A 10673-nucleotide genomic window follows, 5' to 3' on the forward strand; every position below is an offset into this window, starting at 1 on the left:
TTTTTTTTCCTTTACCTCCCCAGGTGTCATCATTAGTTTAGGTTTTCTTGACAGTCTCTTTCTTTCTCTCCCCACTTTTTTTTTTTTTTGGTGTTGGACTAACATGCATTATTTTACTTGGGGAAAAATGCACCAAAATAAACATATTTTAATTTTGTACCAAATTAGTAAAAGACGTGTGGCATTTCAGGTACCTTCACACATAACGATATTGTTAATGATATCGTTGCTTTTGTGACGTAGCAACGATATCGTTAATAAAATCGTTCTGTGTGACAGCGACCAACGATCAGGCCCCTGCTGGGAGATCGTTGGTCGCTGAAGAAAGTCCAGAACTTTATTTGGTCGCTGGACTCCCTGGAGACATCGCTGGATCGGCGTGTGTGACACCGATCCAGCGATGTCTTCACTGGTAACCAGGGTAAACATCGGGTTACTAAGCGCAGGGCCGCGCTTAGTAACCCGATGTTTACCCTGGTTAACATCCTAAAAGTAAAAAAAACAAACAGTACATACTTACCTACCGCGGTCTGTCCTCCAGCGCTGTGCTCTGCACTCCTCCTGCACTGGCTGTGAGCGTCGGTCAGCCGGAAAGCAGAGAGGTGACGTCACCGCTCTGCTTTCCGGCCGCTGTGCTCACACAGACAGTAAAGGAGGAGTGCAGAGCACAGCGCTGGAGGACAGACAGCGGTAGGTAAGTATGTACTGTTTGTTTTTTTTACTTTTAGGATGGTAACCAGGGTAAACATCGGGTTACTAAGCGCGGCCCTGCGCTTAGTTACCCGATGTTTACCCTGGTTACCGGCATCGTTGGTCGCTGGAGAGCTGTCTGTGTGACAGCTCTCCAGCGACCAAACAGCGACGCTGCAGCGATCCGGATCGTTGTCGGTATCGCTGCAGCGTCGCTTAATGTGAAGGGGCCTTTAGAAGGATTTAGTGTAAAGTCCATCGTCAAAAAAAAAAAATAACTTTGAAAAAAAAATTAGTGTTTTTTTTTTTTTTTTTAATTCTACCCCTTTTTTCCTGAGATATCTTGGGACCCGTCAGTTACAGAAGTGTTTTCAGAGATTTGGAGACTGATGGTCGTCACACACAGCCGGTCTGATGGCGCCACATCACTTACTGCTCAATCAGCCCCCCAGTATATCCTCATGAGAATTTATAGAAACTGCCCCAAAGTGTCACTTATATAATGTTTTCATTTATTTCTCGTACAGCTGGATATAATATAAGTCGGCACATCGGTAACATTCTATGGGGGAGATTGTGGTGTTCAACTTGCTGTTTATAAATCTGTTTTACTTTTATATCTTACTGCTGCGGTAGAGGTGACTGATTTATTATACCGCTTGTTACATTACATTTTTTGGGGGGATTGAACTCCGAGAATCCAGCAGTAGAAAGAAAAGAAACCATTTTGGCAGAGAAAGAGAAGAAGATGGGAAGCTGTGAAAGAATATTATATGAGCAGAGTTTTTACTGCTGTTGTACCAGGAGCAGAACTATGAGTACTGCTCCGGAGAAAATACAGGCGGGTACAGAAAAGCTTCAGCTCTGAGCCGCAGTGCAAAGTGTATCCCTGAGGGCATTTCCCTAATATTATGATTTCTGCTGCTGTAGCTGAAGGGACGGATCAATAAAGTCCCGGGTGATAACAGGGTGAAATACAGGTTGTATGTACACAGTGACTGCACCAGCAGAATAGTGAGTGCAGCTCTGGAGAATAATACAGGATGTAACTCGGGATCAGTAATGTATGTACACAGTGACTGCACCAGCAGAATAGTGAGTACAGCTCTGGAGGATAATACAGTAATGTATGTACACAGTGACTGCACCAGCAGAATAGTGAGTACAGCTCTGGAGGATAATACAGTAATGTATGTACACAGTGACTGAACCAGCAGAATAGTGAGTGCAGCTCTGGGCTATAATACAGGATGTAACTCAGGATCAGTAATGTATGTTCACAGTGACTGCACCAGCAGAATAGTGAGTGCAGCTCTGGAGTATAATACAGGAGGTAACTCAGGATCAGTAATGTAATGTATGTACACAGTGACTGCACCAGCAGAATAGTGAGTGCAGCTCTGGTCTATAATACAGGATGTAACTCAGGATCAGTAATGTAATGTATGTTCACAGTGATTGCACCAGCAGAATAGTGAGTGCAGCTCTGGAGTATAATACAGGATGTAACTCAGGATCAGTAATGTATGTACACAGTGGCTGCACCAGCAGAATAGTGAGTGCAGCTCTGGAGGATAATACAGGATGTAACTCAGGATCAGTAATGTATGTACACAGTGACTGCACCAGCAGAATAGTGAGTACAGCTCTGGAGGATAATACAGTAATGTATGTACACAGTGACTGCTCCAGCAGAATAGTGAGTACAGCTCTGGAGGATAATACAGTAATGTATGTACACAGTGACTGAACCAGCAGAATAGTGAGTGCAGCTCTGGAGGATAATACAGTAATGTATGTACACAGTGACTGAACCAGCAGAATAGTGAGTGCAGCTCTGGAGTATAATACAGGATGTAACTCAGGATCAGTAATGTAATGTATGTACACAGTGACTGCACCAGCAGAATAGTGAGTGCAGCTCTGGAGTATAATACAGGATGTAACTCAGGATCAGTAATGTATGTACACAGTGACTGCACCAACAGAATAGTGAGTGCAGCTCTGGAGTATAATACAGGATGTAACTCAGGATCAGTAATGTATGTACACAGTGACTGCACCAGCAGAATAGTGAGTGCAGCTCTGGAGTATAATACAGGATGTAACTCGGGATCAGTAATGTATGTACACAGTGACTGCACCAGCAGAATAGTGAGTTCAGCTCTGGAGTATAATACAGGATGTATCTAAGGATCAGTAATGTAATGTATGTACACAGTGACTGCACCAGCAGAATAGTGAGTGCAGCTCTGGAGTATAATACAGGATGTAACTCAGGATCAGTAATGTATGTACACAGTGACTGCACCAGCAGAATAGTGAGTGCAGCTCTGGAGTATAATACAGGATGTAACTCAGGATCAGTAATGTAGTGTATTTACACAGTGACTGCACCAGCAGAATAGTGAGTGCAGCTCTGGAGTATAATACAGGATGTAACTCAGGATCAGTAATGTAATGTATGTACACAGTGGCTGCACCAGCAGAATAGTGAGTGCAGCTCTGGAGTATAATACAGGATGTAACTCCGGATCAGTAATGTAATGTATGTACACAGTGACTGCACCAGCAGAATAGTGAGTGCAGCTCTGGAGTATAATACAGGATGTAACTCAGGATCAGTAATGTAGTGTATGTACACAGTGACTGCACCAGCAGAATAGTGAGTGCAGCTCTGGAGTATAATACAGGAGGTAACTCAGGATCAGTAATGTAATGTATGTACACAGTGGCTGCACCAGCAGAATAGTGAGTGCAGCTCTGGAGTATAATACAGGATGTAACTCCGGATCAGTAATGTAATGTATGTACACAGTGACTGCACCAGCAGAATAGTGAGTGCAGCTCTGGAGTATAATACAGGATGTAACTCCGGATCAGTAATGTAATGTATGTACACAGTGACGGCACCAGCAGAATAGTGAGTGCAGCTCTGGAATATAATACAGGATGTAACTCAGGATCAGTAATGTAGTGTATGTACACAGTGACTGCACCAGCAGAATAGTGAGTGCAGCTCTGGAGTATAATACAGGAGGTAACTCAGGATCAGTAATGTAATGTATGTACACAGTGGCTGCACCAGCAGAATAGTGAGTGCAGCTCTGGAGTATAATACAGGATGTAACTCCGGATCAGTAATGTAATGTATGTACACAGTGGCTGCACCAGCAGAATAGTGAGTGCAGCTCTGGAGTATAATACAGGATGTAACTCCGGATCAGTAATGTAATGTATGTGCACAGTGACTGCACCAGCAGAATAGTGAGTGCAGCTCTGGAGTATAATACAGGATGTAACTCAGGATCAGTAATGTAGTGTATGTACACAGTGACTGCACCAGCAGAATAGTGAGTGCAGCTCTGGAGTATAATACAGGATGGTTTCTGGCGATTCAGCACTACTATCGGGCTTCAGTCTGTATTTATAGGTCCCTTTCTGCCTGACACTTGTGGACGCCGCAGTTTGTCCTCCATGTGTCGGCCATGTGTTCACTATCTATTCCCCCGTATGTTACAGGCACAGATGCCGCTCGGCTGAGATTAGCGGCAGCACATCAGACCTGTTCTTTATTCCAGCTCCAGTCATTAATCATTTGGGGGAAGGGGGTCCGCAGTAAAGAAGTAGCACAATGTCTGTGGTATGGAGTCCCCAGGTCTCACCCGCCGCTGCCTACATGACATTTTTGATGTTGCTTCACTCCCCAGTATGAGCGAGTGGCGGTATTTTACAGCGTACTACCGCTTTAAATGTTGGAAAGCTGTAGAGCCGATACAGAACAAGTCAATACTATTTTTCAAAGTGGAACCTTTTTGTAAAATTTTAATTTTCTTTCCTTTCTGATACATAATGGAGCCGATTTACGTTGATCTTTTCTTCCAAATAGCAGTCCCATTCATTTCCCCAGTAATAGGGTCACCTGGTTAAATGGAGAGCCGAGCCTGTGACGAGTGGCAGCTTAAAAGCAGCTCTGTCATCCCGGGCGGCACAGAGCCGTAATCGCTCACAGCGGGATCCACATCTAATGATTCCCAACTTCCACGGCTTTTAGCAGAACACTAATGAATGGGAACGTGACCGGCCCCGAAAACAAATACGGCCAGAACCCCAATATCAGCCGGAAATGTCAAACTTATCAAATGTCTCCACGGCGGCTGGAAAGGAGTTTTAGCTTCTGTTTCTTTTATAAAGCTCTGTACAAGCAAACAAGTAAGAAATGTAAGGTCACCGCGATCCCCCGACTGTAACGAAGGACGACCGCTGCCGATCTGTAATTATGTGCTCCATAGAAATCCCACAAAGAGGTTATATCCACCGGGGCCACACAGGGTTATTATACCATTATAATCTCCTCGCTCTGCAGAGAAAAGGCTGCGATTATGTATTATAGTTGTTATATTCTTGTATATAGGAGCAGTATTATAGTAATTATATTCTTGTACATAGGGGGCAGTATTATAGTAGTTATATTCCTGTACATAGGGGCAGTATTATAGTAGTTATATTCCTGTACATAGGGGCAGTATTATAGTAGTTATATTCTTGTACATAGGGGCAGTATTATAGTAGTTATATTCTTGTACATAGGGGCAGTATTATAGTAATTATATTCTTGTACATAGGGGCAGTATTATAGTAATTATATTCTTGTACATATAGGGGCAGTATTATAGTAGTTATATTGTTGTACATAGGGGCAGTTTTATAGTAGTTATGTTCTTGTACATAGGGGCAGTATTATAGTAGTTATATTCTTGTACATAGGGGCAGTATTATAGTAGTTATATTCTTGTATATAGGGAGCAGTATTATAGTAGTTATATTCTTGTACATAGGAGCAGTATTATAGTAGTTATATTCTTGTACATAGGGGCAGTATTATAGTAGTTATATTCTTGTACATAGGGGCAGTATTATAGTAGTTATATTCTTGTACATAGGAGCAGTATTATAGTAGTTATATTCTTGTACATAGGAGCAGTATTATAGTAGTTATATTCTTGTACATAACATCAGTATTATAGTACTTATATTCTTGTACATATGGGGCAGTATAATAGCAGTTATATTGTTGTACATTGGGGGCAGTATGATAGTAGTTATATTCTTGTACATAGGGGCAGTATTATAGTAGTTATATTCTTGTATATAGGGGCAGTATTATAGTAGTTATATTCTTGTATATAGGGGCAGTATTATAGTAGTTATATTCTTCTATATAGGGGCAGTAATATAGTAGTTATATTCTTTTACATAGGAGCAGTATTATAGTAGTTATATTCTTGTACATAGGGGCAGTATTATAGTAGTTATACTCTTGCACATAAGAGCAGTATTATAGTAGTTATATTCTTGTACATAGAGACAGTATTATAGTAGTTATATTCTTGTATATAGGGGCAGTATTATAGTAGTTATCTTCTTGTACATAGGAGCAGTATTATAGTAGTTATATTCTTGTACATAGGGGCAGTATTATAATAATTATATTCTTGTACATAGGAACAGTATTATAGTAGTAGATATATTCTTGTACATAGGAGCAGTATTATAGTAGTTATATTTCTGTACATAGGGGGCAGTATTATAGTAGTTATATTCTTGTACATAGGGGCAGTATTATAGTAGTTATATTCTTGTATATAGGGGCAGTATTATAGTAGTTATATTCTTGTATATAGGGGCAGTATTATAGTAGTTATATTCTTGTATATAGGGGCAGTAATATAGTAGTTATATTCTTTTACATAGGAACAGTATTATAGTAGTTATATTCTTGTACATAGGGGCAGTATTATAATAATTATATTCTTGTACATAGGAGCAGTATTATAGTAGTAGATATATTCTTGTACATAGGAGCAGTATTATAGTAATTATATTCTTGTACATAGGGGCAGTATTATAGTAGTTATATTCTTGTATTTAGTGGGCAGTATTATAGTAGTTATATTCTTGTACATAGGGGCAGTATTATAGTAGTTATATTCTTGTACATAGGAGCATATTATAGTAGTTATATTCTTGTACATAGGGGCAGTATTATAGTAGTTATATTCTTGTACATAGGGGCAGTATTATAGTAGTTATATTCTTGTACATAGGGGCAGTATTATAGTAGTTATATTCTTGTACGTAGGGGCAGTATTATAATAATTATATTCTTGTACATAGGAGCAGTATTATAGTAGTAGATATATTCTTGTACATAGGAGCAGTATTATAGTAGTTATATTCCTGTACATAGGGGGCAGTATTATAGTAGTTCTATTCTTGTACATAGGTGCAGTATTATAGTAATTATATTCTTGTACATATGAGCATATTATAGTAGTTATATTCCTGTACATAGGGGCAGTATTATAGTAGTTATATTCTTGTACATAGGGGCAGTATTATAGTAGTTATATTCCTGTACATAGGGGCAGTATTATAGCATTTATATTCTTGTACATAGCGGCAGTATAGTAGTTACCTATTTTCCTGTATATTATGGTATTCTATGTCTATGTATATTATGGTATTCTATGGTATTCGGTGTACATCTATACTATGTACACCGTGGGCGGCAGTGCAGTGGTTAGCACTGCAGCCTTGCAGCACTGGGGTCCTGGGTTCTAATCCCAACCAGGACAACATCTGCAAAGAGTTTGTATGTTCTCTCCGTGTTTGCGTGGGTTTCCTCCGGGCACTCCGGTTTCCTCCCACATTCCAAAGACATACAGATAGGGATTCTAGATTGTGAGCCCCATCGGGGACAGTGATGATAATGTGTGCAACCTGTAAAGCGCTGCGGAATATGTTAGCGCTATATAAAAATAAAGATTATTATTATTATTATTATTCAGTTTCTTATGACTTGTTGTTTGTGTTTCATTATCTTATCAGGTGGTGATTTTGGTGGGGAGGGTTTTTTGTTCTGTTTTATGATGGAAACCACCTTATTGTAACCCTATTTCCTTCCTCACTTGTGGACAGGCCCCGGAAGCCAACTCTCCGCCGCAGCTGGAGCAGCACCAGTTCCACCAGCACCAGTGATGGGGGCGTAAAGCTTCACACGGGGTCCCAGGTCTTACTGACCAGCTCCAATGAAATCGCCGTCATACGCTACATTGGACCCACAGACTTTGCCCCCGGCGTGTGGTTAGGACTGGAGCTCCGCTCAGCCAAAGGAAAGAACGATGGATCTGTCGGAGAAAAGCGATATTTTCACTGCAAGCCAAACCACGGCATCCTGGTCCGACCCGGCAGAGTGACCTACAGGGGCATCAATGGATCCAAACTGGTGGATGAGATTTGCTGACCCCCCCTTCACATTTACAAGACTGGACATCATCTGTGAGAATTGGGAATTTGGGGCTTAATCTGAATATTTTTGTAATATCATTTATCCGATTTCTTTTTTTTTTTTTGCCTTTTTACTTGTTTATTAATGGAAATGTATCTGTACGTAATGTGCCCGTCCTACACAAGCCTGGGCGATCAGCACTGATATTGGTGTATGTATCTCTGTCCTTTATGACAGACATCCCTTTAATATAATTAGACGCTGTGTAATACTTTGTTTCCCCTGCGGGGGCACTGCAGGGAACTTAAACGCTTGCTGACACTTTTACTTACAGATCACATATGATTGCTGAGGATCCTAACAGGTGACACTGTTTGATCTGCATATTTTCGGTGAGCCATGATAATTAGGGGTAGTCCAAAGCGGAGAACCCCTTTATTGCCCCCTGAGTTACTTTTGTAAGGTAAGAACGTTATCATTTTCTTCCCAATGAGTTTATGATTTGATAGTAACATAGTAGTGAGGAGTTGCTCACTACAATCTTCCTGGGGTAGTAGTGAGACAGAGCTCAAAATCTGCGTTTTTTGTTTTTGTTTGTTTCTTACCCCCTGCAGCCACCACTAGAGGGCGCTCCTAATTCATTGCAGCATGCACTCGGCTCCTGAGCTCCCCCTTGTGGCTGCAGGCAGAAATTTATCATGTAGGCCGCTGACTCTGCTGAAGATTTGGAAATCTGCCCATCGGACATAAAAAGGTCGTGAGGTGCTGGATCCAAAAAACGAGATAATAGTAATAAACAATAGAGTGTCACTTTATGGCATGCTGCGCTTCTTTACCAGAACTTGAACTTTTTCATGGAAACTGATTTTTGATATTTTCAGTAGAAGCTTTTGATCATTTCCTTTTACTGTTTCTCTAACTGTAGAGGCAGAAATCTTGTGTGTGTATATATACGGTAATATATATATATATATATATATATATATATATATATATATATATATATTTGTTTATGGGGCGGAAGACGGCGCTTGACTGAACAGAAGCACTTTTAAAGCGATTGCACTTTTTTACCTTATCAATAAATGTTTTTTTGTTTTGTTTTTTCTGTATATTCAGGTGATTTTCTCCTTTTTGCAGCAGCTCTTGGGGTGCACTGTGTAGAGTCCAGGTTATTGGTCTCCATCTCTGTTTCGCGTGGACTCCAATTACAAATATTTTTATTACTTTTATGTTTATTTGTAATTTTTCTCTTTTGTAACATTTTTCAGTATTAAAATGTAAATACGACGGTTGGTAAATGTTGTGATTTTCTTCAGTGACATCCATCCGTACTCCATTCACATCCAAAGCTGCATTCACAGTTCGTTGCTTGTCTCCAGAAAACGCACAGCAGAATAATCCGCAAGAACATGTCTGCTCTCCCGGGCTCCAAACAGTAGAAAACCCAGGAGACTTCGGGCCTCACTGCTCAAGTGATTTCCTCTTCTGCTCTGATTGTGAGCCGCCATTTTTTTACGGGGTCCTTGATTGATGAGATCTTCTTCTTTATTACAGGACTAGGAATATATGTGTGTGTGTATGTAATCTCCTCTTGACAGCAGTATTTTATTGTTTCAGCCAGGACGATTTCAACAAAATGTGACATCTTATGCTCTAGTCACATCCAAAGCAGCATCACAAATTCTGATGAGAAAAAGCGTAGCCGACTGAGACATGGTTCCAAAATTTTATATAAACTTCCTCATTGTTCAGCATCTGAGAGCCTGCAGGAAAGCTTTTGGATGCGAATAGAGGATTTATTAGAGGGTTGTAACGGCTCCACCTTGGTTGCAGATCTGGATGTGACAGGAGTATATGACTGTAAATCCATAAAACCAGTCATGCAAAAGTTGTTATTCCAGGTGAACCAAAAAGAGATGTTCAGCAGTGGAGTATTAGGATGATGAGGGTTGTAGTTCAGACCTAAGTGTAAAAGATGTGTAGGTCTTATTCCTTAAAGCTGTACTCCACTTTACTGGATATCTTATGACTAGCGCCCCCTACCAGCAGTGAGTGAACCAGATGGATAAATCCTGCCTGAAATTTGGAAAGAGAATGGAGCAGGATGATGACTGCGACACGGGGAAAGAAAACGGCAGCATCGCATGATATTCTGCGGGGCGCGAGCTCATTTCTTCCTTGGTTAGATGAATCCTCTGGAGGACGAGATCTTATAACAGCGCGGACCGGTGGTGCTGGTGCAGCACAGAGAAGAGTCAGTACGCAGCGGAGCCAAGCTGGTGTAGCCGAGCAGAGCAGTGGAACTGGAGACTAGATGTAGCAGAGCTGGAATGGCTGACTTGGAATGGCGACCAGATGTAGCAGAGCTAGGACTTGGATGGATAGTAGGAGTAGGCAGTGGAAGGGAGCGCCAATGCCCAGAGTCCTCCGGCCTGTAATGGGGGCATTGGATCTAGCCCATGGTGGGTGCGGAGCCAGGACGAGTGAGGACCGCGAAACTGCAGTGTGAACAGAGCCTGCATGGAGCAGCGCAGACCGCGTCCTGCAGGGGTCACTACTCACCGCTCCCCCTCCTGTTTTCTAAGGGTATGGATGTGTAAATTATTATTATTACGGTATATATTTTTTTTATTATTAGTGAAATCAATCCATTTTCCAAATAATTTAGTTTGATCCCCTTCCGTTTTTA

The 10673-nt window shown here is 41.1% G+C and overlaps 1 protein-coding gene across 3 annotated transcripts in view; it reads left to right on the forward strand.

The window, feature by feature from the left end:
* The window catches only part of CLIP4 (CAP-Gly domain containing linker protein family member 4), a 61893-nt gene extending 53098 nt beyond the window's left edge, over window positions 1-8795 (forward strand). For 2 of the 3 annotated variants that reach the window (XM_069768361.1, XM_069768363.1), the window contains exon 15: window positions 7672-8139. In XM_069768361.1, the coding sequence (XP_069624462.1) occupies window positions 7672-7996 (325 nt within the window). In that variant the 3' untranslated portion in view covers window positions 7997-8139. Of the gene's footprint in view, window positions 1-7671 lie in introns of all 3 variants that reach the window. The other variant, XM_069768362.1, reaches the window with a different exon arrangement.
* The last annotated feature ends 1878 nt before the right edge of the window (window positions 8796-10673 follow it).

The sequence above is a fragment of the Ranitomeya imitator genome, chromosome 5, assembly GCF_032444005.1.
Source record: "Ranitomeya imitator isolate aRanImi1 chromosome 5, aRanImi1.pri, whole genome shotgun sequence".
Taxonomy (NCBI): domain Eukaryota; kingdom Metazoa; phylum Chordata; class Amphibia; order Anura; family Dendrobatidae; genus Ranitomeya; species Ranitomeya imitator.